The following is a 16,397-nucleotide window of genomic DNA, read 5'->3' as shown; positions in this document are numbered from 1 at the left end:
CACGTATGGTAACGCTACGGAAACAAAGGAAATTAGATAAAAGACGTTGCATCTATATGTAATATAATTATTATATTGATGGTTTTTAAAAATATTGTAATCATGTTGCTCTTATTTATCCTTGATACATTTTCTATCAAATAGCCACATAATGGTATAAAAAAATTTATTTATAGTTGATCTTAGCTACATGCAAAGCATTAAACTTTAGAGACGGACCCCCTGTCTGTGGGTTGTATGACCTGTCTTTATACATGTCTGTATGATAAATTCGAGGCGCTTAAAGACAAACACCTGTCTGTGGGTTGTACATGCCCTAACAACAGCAACGCTAGCTGCACCTGCACAGGTATCCTTGCTAACAACGGGTCTGTTCGCTTCAGCTTATAAGCCGGCTGAAAAGCTGAAACGGCTGATTTGTTGTGAGAGGAAAACACTGTTGGGTGGTTGATAAGCTGGCTGAATAAGCTGAAGCGAACAGGCTGAACAACATCACTTGTGTCATGTGTGCCCTGGTGGGTAACATGCCCCGGGCCCCTCGAAACTCAGGACCGGCCCTGAGCATGCCAAGGAACAACACCAATATTCTTTTCTCCTCCCTCGCCTCAGCTAGTATCCTGCGCCCGGAACCGGGAAATAATGCAGGCTAGGCTGGCGTCACTTGGAGACGAGGGGAGTCCGTTCCTCAAAAAAAAAAAGAAGAAGAAGCGTCAGTCCGATAATGCAGGCTAGGCTGACCTAAATTTCTCTCTCTTTTTTTGAAAAGAAGAAAATTTTGAATCACTCTTTTTTAGCTTTGTATGTGCATGCAAAACCTCAAGATAAAGTTCAATCCCGGTTTTATTAAAAATGAAAAACACTGATTTTCTCTTCTAACAGTGCAAAACGTACCGATGTGCACGCGAAGTTGACAGTGTCCTCCTCTTGAAATTTTGCTTAGACCATACAACACGGTTGCTGCGTGTGGATACCATTTCCCTAAGAACTGCTGCATTGTTTTAAAATTTTTATCTTGTTTTTCACATGAGAAAATCACACAGTGCGTACCAAACTCACCGTGTTTTGTTACCAGTCCTCTAGATATGCACTGTGCATCGGGAAAAAAACAGCGAGAAGGCGTGAAGCAGCACGCCGGCTGCAAGCGTCCTGTCTTCAGTTTCAACGAGCACTGATGCTGGTCGTTCAACCGTCTCCGTCCTGGGCGGCGGCGAACACTTACCCATGCTCATCAATATTCTATCCTTCCACCAGTCAGGCCATTTGGCTAGCTGCTGGCCCATTAACTCCTCCTCAGCAGTAAGTTTTGACAAAACTTGCATGAACAAATCGACAGCGACCGGACCAGATCACGCAGCCACCAAATTCAGCAGCGTTCCAGGCAGCAGCAGCAGCAACTCTGAATCTCTGATCAGACCTGGAAGTCTTAGGCTTCACAGCTGTTTGAGCTCTCGTGTTGCCAGTCCCCATCCCGATCAATTCTTCCAACTCTCAGTCAGTATGGGCGTATGAGTTGTCTGACTTTCAATTGCTTTGTTGCTGAGAGATGATGGCAGGTGTGCTCCAATCTGTGGGTTCTTGTGAGGTGATACTGGATCCCTGTGGAAGGTGTACATGGCAAAAGTGAAAGTTTTAAAAAGATGGACTATTTACTGGATGCTTGCATTACTGCTTAATATTAGGCTTAATTTGCACATTGAATTTCCATGGTTAAATTTGGCAAATACCAGTTTCAGTTATACTCATTTAGCGAGTACACAAAAGAAAATTCTCCGCGAAAGTGATCGAAATGGCTGTGCTCTGAATGTTTGGAGAATACTAAGGTTTCAAAATTTTCTGGATGTCTACTACTTACAAACAGGAATCTTTCTTCCGAAGACTTACACACAGCAATCAAGTAGTACGTTATCAGGTCGACGAAAGATCCATGACCAGAAAAGTCAGACTAATCCTCAACATAATGGATAATCTCTAACATCATCCACACCTTTTACCTGGCCTCCACCCCACTCACTGATAGCTGGTTCAGCGAGAACGGCGACCTGTCCGAATTCGTCAGAAGAGACGTCGACCCTGAGCTATCGCTCTTCGCGTTCGACCCCTTCACGTCGATGAACGGAGGCTGGGTGGGCCGGGGAAGCACCTTTGCCCTGCCGCTCAGCATCTCGACCACCTTCCACATCGGCGGCCTGAGGTTCGGCGACGCCTGCGCGCATAGTAACCCAATGTGGAACACTTGCAGAGCTTCCTCCTCCGAGCACTGATCGCGAAGGTTTGGGTCCAGGAGTTCCATCAGGGTGCCTGCGTTGTAGTGCTTCCATATCTGAAGAAAGACAGAGCAGTGCTAGCTCGATCAGGTTTTCTGAAATGCTACAGTAACAAGTATCACTTGAGTGAGAGTGAGGTGGCATGTTAGAAATTTGTACCAGTGCCATGAGTGAAAGGCCTTCTGCCGATGACGCCACCGAGTTGTGGTTCTTCCGACCGGTGATGATCTCGAGGACTAGCACGCCGTAGCTGTAGATGTCGGCCTTCTCTGTCAATTGCCCGTGGACGATGTACTCTGGAGCCATGTATCCACTGTGCAAGAAAAAATTGTTGTAGTGAGTGCCATTTCTCCAGACAAGTTTTTTCACAATTTTTTTCTTCATTTGTCACATGAACTTGCGGTTGTTTTATGATATCTGGAGGAAGGAATTGGGCTTACAAGGTTCCTGCAAGACCAGTGCTGAGGTGGCTCTGATCTTCCAAGAAGTTCCTCGCCAGGCCGAAGTCGGCAATCTTTGGCCTGAACCTCTCATCCAGCAGTATGTTGCTGGCCTTGATGTCCCTATGTATGATCCTGATCTCCGAAGCATTGTGCAGGTAGGAAAGGCCCTCTGCCGTGCCCAGGACGATCTCGAACCTCCTCTCCCAATCCAGGGCGTTCTTCTTGAACGCGTCTGCATCACCGTCGACCGCGAAAAGGTCAGAGACGCATCCACATTTTCAGGTACAGAGAAGAAAATTCAGAATGCAGCGGTTAGGGTGGATACCAAACAGGTAGTGGTCGAGGCTGGTGTTGCAGAGGTACTCGTAGACGAGGAGGCTCTCGGGGCCCTCGACGCTGCAGCCCAGCAGTTTCACCAGGTTCTTGTGCTGCACCTGGCTGACGAGCTTCACCTCGTTGAAGAATTGGTCGGCCCACTGCCGCGTGTTGAAGAAGAGCCGCTTCACGGCCACCTCCCGGCCGTCTGGCAGCACGCCCTACGCCACCATGGATTTCAGTTTTCAGAAACCAAAGCCATTGCAATCTCAAACAGTTCATACAAGACTTGCATTGCAATTGTTGCGATATGTGTATTCAGAAAGGTGGGAGCGTAGGATAATGTACCTTGTAAACTGATCCGTAGCCACCTTGGCCGAGCTTGTTGATCTGGTTGAACTCGTCGGTCGCCCGGCGCAGCTCCTCGTACTTGAAGCTGAGGTGCGACGCGGCGATGGCGCGGATGATCTCGCCGGAGCCGTCCATGTCTGTGCAGTGTAGCTCAGCAGAGCACAGTGTCAATTATTATATTCATAGGAATATGGCATAAGGTGCCAATGCCCAATGGCATGTTGGAGTTTACATACCGTCATGGAGATTATCTCTTCTCGACCTCATTTTCGTCCAGACGAATGCTATGCCGATGACGGCCAGTGCCGAGAAGACCGAAGCGATCACGATGACAACTATGTGCCGAGCTGCATGCCATGAAAAATCCAGCAAAAAAAAAGAAGGTCAACCTCTTAAGAACTTCTTTGGAGGGGAGTAATGTGATGATCATCATATATGCGGATTTTGCAGTTTAACCCTCTGTATCTTTTCCATTTGCATGATACTCGCGTGCACGCAGCAAGCACATGCTTTGTTGCTATCACTAAAATTCAGACACGGCACGCCTTCTCTGATCTTCCCCGTGAAACTTTTTGGACCAAGAACAGACCAGAAAGTCCAACGAACGACCATTTCTTGAGGAACCAAATGGAGACAATAATAGCAGTACGTAGAATGTACTCACTGGACGATCCGCCGCCACCGCCGCCGGCGTCCGCCGCCAGGTAGAACGGCCGCGTCGAGTACCTGACGACGCAGCCGGCGTTCAGGCCGTACCCCTCGGCCGCGCCGGGCAGGCACTGGCGGAGCACCCGGTCGCGCGCGCTCGCCACGCACGCCGCGCACGCGCTGGCGTTGAGCGACCTCCAGCACTGCGCCGCCGCGTACGCCCGCGCCGCGCGCCCGGAGGACTCCGCGGACGACGACGCGTAGTAGTAGTCCCTTGCGCCCGGCGCGGTAGCCGTGACGTTCCGCACCAGCTCCGCCGCCGCCGCCGCGAACCCCGGCGCACCGCCGCCGGTGGCGTTGGAGCCGCACACCGCGGTGTCGCCGGCGTCGGTGGAGTCGGCGGTGAAGTTTCGGGCGCCGTAGCGGAGGAAGCAGCCGTCGAGGTAGATGCGGCCGCCGTCGGCCGGGAGGCAGTGGGGCAGCTTCACGCGGCTCTGCGCGTAGCAGAGCTGGCAGTCGGTCGAGGAGAGGTAGGCGAGGCACTGGCCGAGGCCAAAGACGGTGTTGTTGCCGGTGCCGGAGCCGGCGGCGCCGAACCCGGAGCGCGTCACGTTCTGGTAGATCATCTCCAGGGTGGTGACGAAGCTGACGTCGAAGGCCTCCGGGTTCGGCGTCCTCGTGTTACCGCACACCGTGCCCAGGATCGACGGCGCGCCCGCGTCACCGGCGCCGGCGGCGAGGAGGAGGTGGGCTAGGACGGCCGCCGCCTGGAGGAACAAGGGGTGGTGGTGGTGCGCTCTTCCTGTTCGTCGCCGCCGCTGCATGGCGCCGCGATCGTCGTCGTGTCGCGCCGAAGCAGCAGTGCTCGTGCGAGTTCTTCCGTCTCGGCTTCATTTTGTAGTACGTGTCGTGGCGTGCCCGTTCCGTGTTTGGACTTCGTTGTCTGAATCTGAACTGGACGAAATAGCAGCTGGCTGGCTAGCTTCTTCTAACTGACGTCGGCGTGAATGGACCGTTTTTTTTTTGGGTTTGATTATTGGTGACTGCAAAGTAACAAAAAAACATTATTCACAAACAAAATGCACAGTGCTACAGCGTTGACTTGGTCACTAAAATGTTGACCATAACCTACACAACCTTCTGGAACAAAATCTTCTCGCATCAAAAAAGAACAAAATCTTTGTACATGCATGCGTGTACATTTCAAACAGGTGAGGCGATCAACGACATGATCCAGTACATTTGTAGCTTGCGTGTTGACTGTTGAATATGTTTAGGGACTAATACAAAACATTCCGTGTTCGAGTGGTGCCAGTCTTCAGTTCTGCTGCCAAACAGAGGAGAAAATAATGTTGAGTAGTTGTCTAGTTGACAAATTTGCTTAAATTGCAGCAGAGAGGAATTTTAATTAACCGTTTGATGACGATCACATGATACTACGATTCAAGGTTCCTGTGACTCTATATCGTCAATCATTATTTTTAAAGAAAAAGTACGGTTTCAACCATAGAAGCAAAGCCTATTGAAAATTGCTTTTAATTTTTAATGCTTTCGGTAATAATTGTTTGCATTAATCGCCATCTGTTATTCATCTAGCTAGATCACCACGGCGGCGCGGACATTGGGCGAGATTAATGGTGGCCACCGGCCGGCCAGCGAACTCGGGCGACCCCTGACGTCGACGCCGGCCGTCTAATCGATACGCGTGGCACGTGCAGCTCCCTGACACGGTGACACCCTGACTGCCAGCATACTTGGCGTCGTCGATGCCCGTGCCGTCCCTGTCGACGCGCGGCGGTCGGCTACCCTGATTCGCGTGGACGGCGTCGCGCCAGCGCTCGCCCACGCGCACCGGCCCCTCACCGGTCGCCGACTCGCCGCGCCGATGCGCTGGCTGGCTGCAAAGGAATTGCAGCGCGCGGGGTTGTATACTTGTATGCCATCGGTTGAAAGCTTCATCAATATTTTAGTTGGAAGTTCTTCAAGTTTGTATCCAGTGTCCACACGAGCCAGCAACATGCATCTGTCAAAAGTGCAAATCAACAAACTTTCCATGCTTTGCTTTGCATGCTTTTTATCTATGGAAGTATTGCGTTTTTTCCCCATATTTTGAATCCTAATTAATTGTAACCCCATTTTTATTCACTTTGCATTTTTAGCCCTACTTTATAAAAAAGTCTCTGTTTAACCATATTTAACTCTGCCGCTTCCATCCTAAATAAATGAAATAGAGAAAACAGAAAAACCCTTCGTAACATGATGAAAAGACACCAATATCCCTCATCCTTCCTACGGTCCTACCCCTTCACTCTCGACCGAACACGCATGTGTTTTTCTTCTTCCTCTGTCACCCGACCGAACACCACCGAACCCTAGTGAGTGGCGACGGCCGGTCGGGCAGGCATGTGCGGTGGCGAGGCACGGGCGCGCGGAGCCTGGACACATGCTCGTACAGTGGCGAGGCGCGTGGCCCCGCAAGCGCGAGGCAGCCAGCTGCGTGGGCGCGTAGCCCCGCCACCCGTGAGCGGAAGGCGGTCTGGTAATTAAAGACCCCTTATTTCGGGGGTCCTGCGGGGACAAATGGTAAGTTAAATCTAAGTCATTATTGCAAAGTTTATTTTCACTGTGATATCCTGCTTTTGTTTTGCAAAGATTGAACTCTTTTTTAACCAATCAGTAAATATATGTGGCAAACGTATGAGAGTGTACTTGAAGTTTAAGTCTATTGGATATACATCATAATCTTAGGAGTTAAGCCCCTATGTGAAGATTGTGATGTGCCTGCCTATGCTAAGATAAATTCCTTTTTCTGTGGACCTTTCCATGCTGAAATAGTAATGAGATCAATATGGTTTTTGCATTTTTTTTTATCTTTTTTTCTAGAATACGCAGGAGAGCTGCGCATCATTCAATTAAGAAGAAATAGATAGTACTCATACAACGCGGGCCGAAACCGGGCGCGCACACACGGTAGCAGGGATCCTAGGAGCTAATTACACGAGATGAGAGCTCCTAGACAGTAAACGACCATCACCGTCGGTCGAGATAGCGTTACAAACTATCAAAATGCCATCCTACACTAGACAAGCAGTGCGCCCGTGTCGTGAACCAGAGCGCCGCTTCCTCCGCGACTGCTGCTGCTAGCTGTTGCGGCGTCCGTTGTGGATCTCTGGGTGTCCGTTGTGGATCTCTGTTGAAGACACGACTGTTTCGCTCTTTCCAAATTCGCCAGGAGACCAAGATGGTTGTGGTGTCGATCCCTTTCTTCCTGGCGCCGTGGAATCTTCGCCTCCGGAGCAGCCACCAATCCATCATTGAAGAACCGAAGGCTGGCAGGAAGGAGGCGTTGCCTGCCATTTGATCTACTGAGTGCCAGACCTGCTTCGTGTAGCTGCAGTTGGCAAGCAGATGGTCAGAGGTCTCGGGGTCCTGGCAACAAAGACAGCACTCGTCCCAGTTCTGTAGTCCATGTTTCTTACGGCGAGCCGAGATCCATAGTCGTTGCATCATAGCAAGCCACATGAAAAGCTTAACTCGAAGAGGAGCCCAAGCTCGCCAGATGCAGCCGAAAGCCGGGGATTTTTTTTATCATGAATTCTTGTGCACATCAATAGGCTCTTCATCCTTTAAGCTCTTGTTCGACACAAGAACCATATTTATTTTATCTACCTTGCTTGCTTATGGCCTATAGCTATGCTCTTTATCATTTTACATCTACCTTGCTTTCTTCTGGCCTAGAGCTATGCTGATTCAAATAAAATGGCAGTATATATGTCCAGACCCTGACATTTACTATTAAAGAGGTGTCTTTTTTTAATTAAAAAAAATCTGTTTGAGAGACAGTTACTGAATCTTTACTGCATGGTACATTTTGATGGTCCCATTTTATTCTAGACTGACCGTACCCCAAACCAACACAGATGAACAAGTAGAGTATACCACCACCCAGGTAGCCTGGAAAAATTGGAAGTTGATCCAAATAACTCCCACATTGGTATAAAACAGATCAACTATGCTGACCTATCAAATTCATCCCACCATGGACATATATATAATCTATAGTATTTTTCTTTCTAAATGCTAATGTGTGGCCTCTCTCTGAAATTTGCACTGCTATTGGACATAAAACTAACCTGTCTGTATAATTTTTGTTTAAAATTGTCTCACAGTTGCATAACTACATATAAGTAATTTAAATTTAACAACTGTTGTGAAAATTCCTGTTGTCTAGGGCACATGTAAAATTCCCTATTTGATATCTATTGCTAGCTAAACCTTGTTTCTGTATGTTCAAATACGATTCATTTGTTGAGGTGCGATTTATATATCTCAGATAAGTCGAGCAACTACCTCTGTATCTACACTTAAACAAAACCTTGAGGAGCTATGGTCATACGGTATCACTTGCATTGAGTATACTTGTTTGACAAATACGGCATCCCAGAACCTATAGTAACTACAAGCAGGTAATGTTTCTTTGGACCATTCCCAATTGCACGCAGAAATAAAAATTATGTAATATTGACTTTGAGAAAGTGGAAATGCAAGCATGCACTCTTATGGAGAAAATGATGGTCATGTGCCTGTAGCAAAATATCACTTGAAGTGGACTAGAAAAGTTGAGTGGTTCATGAAGCCAATTTCCCTACATTTTTTTTTTGTTGAACTAAGCTATGAAATGTGGATGACAATCATTTGTTGGTATATTGTATGACGATAATTGTAGTTTTAGAACATATTCTTTCTGCGCTTCTTCCCACTGAAGAATATCTGCTTCAGTTCAGTCAGTTTGGTGGAACGAAGAGAGCCAGAGATATCAAAAATACAAATGGGTGATATCTTATCAATTATTTCATCATCTATTTTCTAGATTTAGTTCGCAGGTTTAGCTATCCAGCAAATACAAACACTCTCTATGTTGATCTGCAAGCATTGACTGTATGTTACTTGAAGCTCATAAAATATATGTGTGCTTTTTTTACTTTATAAGCAAATAAGCTAATATATATTTGGTTGTCTTTCCTACTTATGAATCATAGGAATCAGGCCTTAGTTAATATGCTGTTTCTTTCTATCACACAGCAATTTCATGTGAAATTAAAATATACATATAACTCTTGCAAAGAACTGAACTTCACTGCTATTTTAATCAGTAGTTTTGCGAGTTTTCACTCTGTTCACTGAACAAGAAAACCTCGTTTTTCTTCATGACACATTATTGAACTAAGCTAACATAAATTTAATGTGGGTTAGGCACCAATGCATATTTTTCAGTCAAAAATGTATAGTACAAATAGTATACTATGCTTATACTGTATATGCCTTTGAAATGTTCATTATTTTGTCTAATTGAGAAATTCTACTTCCATGATTATATCACAGTGGACAATACAAAAACAGGCTAAAAAAATTGTTGCTGCGACTGCTACTCTGTCAAAGCATTTTTTTTATTAACTCTGCTTACAAATGTTTATTTGCTACAATCGTGAACATATCAGAATAGCCGGTGCTTATTTCCAGTGATTCTTAGTATATGATTTTTATGAGGATTAGTAATAGAAGAACTAGCTATTGTTCCAAATTTCTCATCTGAATATCTACAATTGCAGGTTTGCTCTCATGGTTGTATGTAGTGCCACAGCTCTGTACAGAACTGATTACTCAAGAAGAGGGAAGCTATCAGGAAGGCAAATGCATATGGCTAATTTCTTGAGGTGGCAGATTGAGGCCAGTTGTAAGTTAGCATTTTTTTTGGAGGAATAAGTTGGCATATTTTGATCATTGAGAAAACTGAAGTCCTTTTACCTTTATGTTTGTGCTTTAGCTTCCACTCAAATGAAAGTGATGTCCACACTGCCCTCTTTTGCTTAATTTGATTTGATTGATCACTGCAGTTTGGAGTATCTTGGATTATCACCAATCAAGTAGTAGAACAAGTGGATGGTCTGTTATGTTTGCCGGACCGCAGATCAAGCCCATTGGTGGAAACATCATGGCTCATGCTTCCGCAGTAAGGTGTTTTACTATGTAATGTGATAAACTAACCAATTATCTGTATGGATTTCCCAACCAGATTTGGACTCAATTAGACCTGCAGCTCAACCTTCCGGTACTACAACCGACAGACCATGCATCCTTGCTTACATGGTGGTCACACAAACGGAGCAGACTGCCACGCCAAAGAGCCAAGGGCCTCGATTCCACTGTTATGATGGTCTCATGGGCGGTATGGAAAGAGCGCAACAGCAGGACCTTTGCCACGACCCGGCAGAAATCACCACAAGAACTGCTCCTTGCCATACACGAAGAAGCAGCAAATTGGCTGGCCGCGGGCGCTAGATACTTGACGGCGGCTGGCTGGACTTTCAGCTCAGCTGCTGAGGACGTCTAGCTTCTAGGAACCGGTCTAGAACGGCTTAGACCACCTGACAATATTGGAAGTGGAATTTTCCCAATGTAATCGTATACATTCATAACCCGTGTGCGTGAGCCCGGATATGGCCCGCGTTGTAAGCAAATACTTTTCTTTTCCTCTTAATTGAATGATACACAGCTCTCCTGCGTATTCTAGAAAAAAGTTCTATTCACATCTTATTATATACATATTAAAATGTCAATACTGTTTCTGTCAGGCTTGCTCTTCGCAAGGGAAGATGGTAGGAGCAAATCTGTAAAGTAATAAGCTCTCTCTGCTTGCCTGAAGCCAAAGCAAGGTTTCAGATAGCTTCTGAAGGTGTCACAGACGTCAAGGATTGAGACCAATAGACCATCTATCCTGGCTTACTATAGGGCACATCATTTGATCTCCGTTGCTGGCATGCTGCTTGCTTTATCACTGCTGGGTCAACTGCTGGGTTGCCCCTCGATGTACAGAGCACTTGCTTTCGCAGATGGGAATGCGAATGCACATCTGCTGTGATGTTGTGCCACTGTTGTATAACACGGTGTATGTACTGCAGTGTGTGTAATGTGACAATAGTGGCGAGTTCAAGCTTGCTCTTGGCAACGACATCAGATACATCTTGAGCCTGCATGACATGTCACACCTGGACATGGGAGAAGAGATATCACTCTGCAAGGCAAAAGAGTTCTCAAACCCACCTTGCATCTGCCATCACGTACCTAGAGCCAGGCCTCGCAAGGTACGTGAGGTAGTCCCTGGACCTCCCCTACCACCTGACCCTGATGCAGCACAACTGTACAAGATTAGACACCACCTCAGCTGCCTGCAGAGTTTGCCCACAAGAAACACTGCAATGAAGGAGTTGACAGTTGCAGAGTTCCAGCTCAACAAAGTGCAGCATCAGCAAGAAAGGCAGGACGCTAAAAGGTAAGTGCATAAGTACTCTATGGCCCAGCTAAACTCATGTTCATATGGTCTCGTGCTAGATCAATTGACGTGACGATTCAGCAGTAATTTAAGTAAACATGATAAAAAATTGTAATAAACTTTTGCTAAGATTGAGTGTCAAGATTTCATTCATGCGATGCAGATCGTGGATGGACCTAGGATTGTCTCACGAATACCTGTGGTGCGGTACCAGGTGCTGAAATGGTACTTAGCCAATGACAACCCTCCAGGGTCCTTCCTTACCCGATACCATACTGGGTTGAGAGCAGAAGGGTAATAGGCCTCTAAGCTGGCTGATCTTATTCCTACTACATAATGTAAGCTTCAATGGACGTCAGGAAAAGTAATACATATCATGTTTCAGATATTTTAGCAATAATTTGTTGATACCTGACATTGTTTCCTTTTGCTTATTTATATATGTTGGCGATGATCAACTTCTATTTTTCAAATTTCAGTTTAAATTGTGTGTAGGATAATTGTCTTTGTGAACATTTTTTTAGCATTACATACAAAATTATTATTATTTGTCTTCTAGGTAGCCACACTATTTTTTTCAGTTTAAATTCACCCACAGAGTACTAGCAGCAGTGGGGACATCATGACCTCCCTTCCTTTGTTAAAACCATTTTTTGTAAGTTTATTTAGTGACAAAAAAGATATACACCACGCATTTATCCGGCTCTACGTGCCACACTGAGCCGAACATTGGCGCGCCAGTCCCTAGTGGCGAAGAGTTTGTTGTGCTGTGGGCGCGTAGGCGTAGATGATTAATGTACCGAGCCCAGCCCAGGCCCGTAACAGGGCAAAAGAAGTTAGCGGGCTGATTTGTTTCCCCAGTAACAGGTTTTGGGCTAAAAATTCACATGGCCGAAACTAAGCCCACAGCCCGAACCCGAGCGTCCTGTCTTCTCTCTCCCCCGAGGCCCCGACGACGGGCGACGTCTCGACTCCGCCGCAGTCCGCTAGAGTCTCTAGAAACCTCCGGTAGCCGCCTCCGTCGCCGTTCGTCGTGCGGCGGCGTGGGATCCAGCTTGAGGTCCCCCCCCCCCCCACGTAATGCTTCCCTGCGATGTTCTTCTTCATCTTGGTGTTCGCTTCTGCGCGCTGGGCGGCTCCGCTCTCGCCGCTCTGATATCTGAGCCCTCCTTTGATTTTTGGCTGTCTGGTGTGGATTTCAGGAGGGCTACTTGGATAACCTATCCCGCAAGGTTTAGGCTGTGATTCGTGAGCAGGAGGTGGCGGCGATATGGTAAGAACCCTCATGGACTGCCCCCGCCTCAGTAGACTAGTGTGAGACTCCGTTGTTCTCAAGCAAGAAGGTTAGGTAGTGGATTCCTCTTGATGCGCTAATGCAGAGTTCTAAAGAAAAATTGACTGCCTTTTTAAATTTGGGGTTATTGCAGAATTGTGAATTGATCGAAATGCTGAGATTTTATTAGTGAATAACTGAATTTAGCTTAGGCTGCAGTTCTTGAGTTTATTCCCTATGTGATTGCCACAGATGGCATTTGTCCAAAATTTCAACTTATCTCTGTAGCTAGTTCTTTGAAACTTCAAATTCTCTTGCTCTCTCCATCTTTGTTGAGCTGACACGTGGTAGCTTTAGCTTAGCATTCCTATTTTTTGAACCTCTGGCTTAAAATTGAAAACAACCCTGCAGGAATATACGGCGAGATCAAATGGGACTTCGGGAACTTCCGCTGGAAGTTTTGGTGGTCCATACAACATGAAGTATTCAAGCTACTTAAATGATGAACCAATGCCTGATGCCGCGTCAGAAAAGGAGCAGGTTGGAACAAGTGTTGAATCTCTGTCATTTTTGTTACATCTTTAGGCTGTTGCAGAGACATGCTTTGGTGAAGCTAAACCTGTTGTTTCCTGTGTTTTATTTTCAGGGAAATGAATATTTCAAACAGAAGAAGTTTACTGAAGCAATTGAGTGCTACTCCAGAAGTATTGGGTTATCTCCTACAGCAGTTGCTTTTGCAAATAGAGCTATGGCATATCTTAAATTAAGAAGGCAAGTTATTCTGAGACTTGATGCACTCACTTCAGCTTATGCTATTTACTCATTTTTTGCGCTTTTACCGCAAGTAGTTCACCTCAGTTGAATCTGAAACCTTATTTTGGTTGGCATCAGCAATTTGAGACCGTTGAGTATGACATTTTGTTATTCTTGCTTTCTGTGCTATCTATAACATGTTTCATACTTTTACCAATCTGCTGGGGAACATGGAAGTTGTGTTTCCAAGAGTTGCTTTCTGGTGTAAGTCTTATATTACGGATACGAAATTCATCAGATTCAAGGAGGCAGAGGACGATTGCACTGAAGCTCTGAATCTGGATGATCGATATATAAAAGCGTACTCACGGAGAATTACTGCACGAAAAGAACTTGGGAAGCTTAAGGAAGCAATGGATGGTATCCACATGATAACCCTCCTTTCTTTCATTTTAATCTTATTTTTTGTCTGTCTGAACATTGACCACTATTGTACACCAATTATGTGTATAGATGCCGAATTTGCCATCAGTCTTGAGCCAAACAATCCAGAACTAAGGAAGCAGTATACTGAGATAAAAGCATTGCACATGGAGGTGAAGAAACTCTACTTCAAAACATTTCATCTTACATCTTAGCAAAACATCCTGTGTTGTTAATAGTTTAGCGTTCTGGCAATTTACTAGTCTTTGGTTATATAATCTCAATATTTCCATTTGAATTATGGTGATGACAAAATGTCTTTTTTAAGATGCTTGTTGGTATAAGTTATTCGGTGGCACAACCATGTGGATGATCTCTGCAGAGATTATAAATGTGTGGCTCCCTTAAGAACACTGATGGGCTTATTAATTCTGCAGAAATTGGGTAAAAAGACCCCGGTGCCAACTAAACATGCAGTTTCTGGATTGGATAAACCTGCTGATAAAAAGGACATCACTTCTCATCCACCGACTATCTCCCAGAAGGTAGGCTCAGCTGCAGTATGGTGCCATAGTACTTGAATAGTTATTTTTGTGTATGGACAGTTCATATGTTTAATGATATCAGTTGAATACAGTTTGGTAGGAAGTAAAATCATGGTTTTCATTGCCTAAAAAACTTGCACATGACATGGCTTTGCCCATTTGAACTAGACCTTTGCTGTTTTCTCTGTTCCTTGAGTAGTTAGTTGCATTCCTCTGTAGGTCTGTTTAAGGCTTTGGCCAACCTATTTTGTTGGACATATATACCTGATGTGCGGATCTAATTCTACAGGGCAGTTTCATGGAAGTTGATTCGCCTATTAGAGCTGCAGTGGAGATTAGAGAGAGTCCTGGTGGCAGTTCCAGTTCTAAAGGAGGATCTGGAGTAATCGTCAACGAGAATGTCTTGCAGGTCTTTATTTTTACAGCCTTTCTGACTATATTATAATAGCCACGATCTTTGGTTTCTGTGTTAGTACTTACCATGGCAAGTCAGAATTCACCTATTTGTGTAATATGATGTATTTGGCATGTCATTTGGGTAGTTTTTCTTGCAATGTTTTTGAGATACAGTATGTGTATTTTTACTTTGCTTGAAAAAACCCCGATCTTGGATAAGCCATGGATTTACAACTTATGATGTGGGTGGATGGAAACCTGAAGAAGCAGGTGCCGTAGGGGTAAATGGTAAACCTACCTCAACCCCACTGCAAGATGAAACTACACACCTGAGAATTGAGTACTCCAAGAGATCTGAATCAAGGCTCATGTTTGTTGTTTAACAGTTTAAGAGTTTACTGCAACTGTAATGGCGCAGAAGTGCATGTTTCACAGTTTCAGGAAAGTGTTGACGTTTCTTTATGCCACGTGTCGTATGCTTGATGCAGCAGTCTCGGAATGCTAATCAGAAGCCTGGGCCAGAAGCTTCAATTCAAGAGCTTGCATCGCGAGCTGCTTCACGGTATATGGCCAGCACCGTAAAAAGCGTCAAAATACCAAAGACAGCTTATGACTTTGAGGTTTCTTGGAGAGCTCTTTCTGATGACACTGCCCAGCAAATACAATTGTTAAAGGTTTACTTCCAGCCCTTTATTTTTTATCGCACCATGGCTTATCATTTCTTGCTGTGTAATTTCCTGTCTTCTTGTTTTGCAAGCAGTCAATTCCACCGGCAAGCCTACCAGAGATTTTCAAGAACGCACTTTCTGCTCCTTTTCTCATTGACATCGTGAAGTGTTCAGCCTCAATTTTCTGGTGTGTTCATTTGTCATATGTCCTTTTGCACGGTGCCAATCTGGGATCATGGCTGATATTTGTACCTATTACATACTCAGGGATGATGCAGCGTTAGCTGTTAGCATTTTGGAGAATCTGGCAAAAGTTCCACGCTTTGACTTGATAATAATGTGCCTTTCATCCATGCACAAATCTGGTTAGTTGAACTTGTGCCCCAAAATTCCTTTCTTTCCCATCATGGTAGGCTAGCAATCTCTTAGACTCGTACGGTTCAAAGACTGGTAAATCATAAGAGGAACGGGTAAATAAGTAAACTGGGGACTGGGAAATAATTTAATATGCTTGTGTTGTTTTTGTGGGGGATGATAAAAGCACATGAAGATTATTTGTTTCTTAGCGTCCAATAGTTGCACAGCATATTTTGGTAAACTCTTCTAATCGATGCTTGCACAATTGTTTTTTCACTAGAACTGAGGAAGATATGGGATCAAGTATTCCTTGCTGGAAAAGCATCAGCTGATCAGGTGGAAGCTCTCAGGCAGCTGCGAAGCAAATATATTCAGGGAGGATGTCAGGATAACGCGTTCAGTTCAAGCTAATGAGACGATGTAAAGACGAAACGTTAGAAACCTTCTGTACCCTTCTCTGGGGTGTCTGTCAAATGTTAGCACGTGTGCCCACTTCCTGGTTGCAGTGAATGGTTGAAGCATATGTTTTGTGGAATCCTGCTACTGGGATGAAATGTTCATGTTGCTTCTGACATCTCACGTTCACGTACTATCTGATTATACTACGTACTCGCGTTGCTATAAATACTTT

General features: G+C 45.2%; 2 protein-coding genes across 4 annotated transcripts; one reads left to right on the top strand and one right to left on the bottom strand.

Annotated features, from left to right (window-relative positions):
* Window positions 1-152: 152 nt before the first annotated feature.
* On the bottom strand, window positions 153-4,947 carry LOC117847068 (cysteine-rich receptor-like protein kinase 2). Of its 2 annotated transcripts, XR_004638529.2 has the most exons (9): window positions 4,038-4,947; window positions 3,610-3,720; window positions 3,371-3,510; window positions 3,033-3,243; window positions 2,705-2,939; window positions 2,424-2,577; window positions 1,992-2,320; window positions 1,057-1,596; window positions 153-985 (listed from the first exon to the last, which is right to left on the bottom strand). XR_004638529.2 is itself a non-coding variant. In XM_034728224.2 (7 exons), the coding sequence occupies exons 1-7, from the start codon at window positions 4,843-4,845 to the stop codon at window positions 1,988-1,990; spliced, it is 1,992 nt and encodes a 663-aa protein (XP_034584115.1). In that variant the 5' UTR covers window positions 4,846-4,946; the 3' UTR covers window positions 1,779-1,987. The 2 variants fall into 2 exon arrangements, 1 of the variants encoding a protein (XP_034584115.1); XM_034728224.2 differs by lacking the exons at window positions 153-985; window positions 1,057-1,596 and having other exon boundaries at window positions 1,779-2,320; window positions 4,038-4,946.
* A 7,345-nt stretch (window positions 4,948-12,292) lies between these two features.
* LOC117846843 (uncharacterized) lies at window positions 12,293-16,340 on the top strand. Of its 2 annotated transcripts, none has more exons than XM_034727943.2 (12): window positions 12,293-12,428; window positions 12,554-12,624; window positions 13,036-13,164; window positions 13,271-13,395; window positions 13,676-13,797; window positions 13,891-13,973; window positions 14,238-14,345; window positions 14,635-14,754; window positions 15,233-15,415; window positions 15,502-15,596; window positions 15,677-15,774; window positions 16,047-16,340. In XM_034727943.2, the coding sequence occupies exons 2-12, from the start codon at window positions 12,622-12,624 to the stop codon at window positions 16,175-16,177; spliced, it is 1,197 nt and encodes a 398-aa protein (XP_034583834.1). In that variant the 5' UTR covers window positions 12,293-12,428; window positions 12,554-12,621; the 3' UTR covers window positions 16,178-16,340. The 2 variants fall into 2 exon arrangements, with proteins under 2 accessions (XP_034583834.1, XP_034583833.1); XM_034727942.2 differs by having other exon boundaries at window positions 15,230-15,415.
* Window positions 16,341-16,397: the final 57 nt, after the last annotated feature.

This window comes from Setaria viridis, chromosome 3 (assembly GCF_005286985.2).
Source record: "Setaria viridis chromosome 3, Setaria_viridis_v4.0, whole genome shotgun sequence".
NCBI classification, from domain to species: domain Eukaryota; kingdom Viridiplantae; phylum Streptophyta; class Magnoliopsida; order Poales; family Poaceae; genus Setaria; species Setaria viridis.
This window is presented reverse-complemented; position numbering and strand designations above follow the sequence as displayed.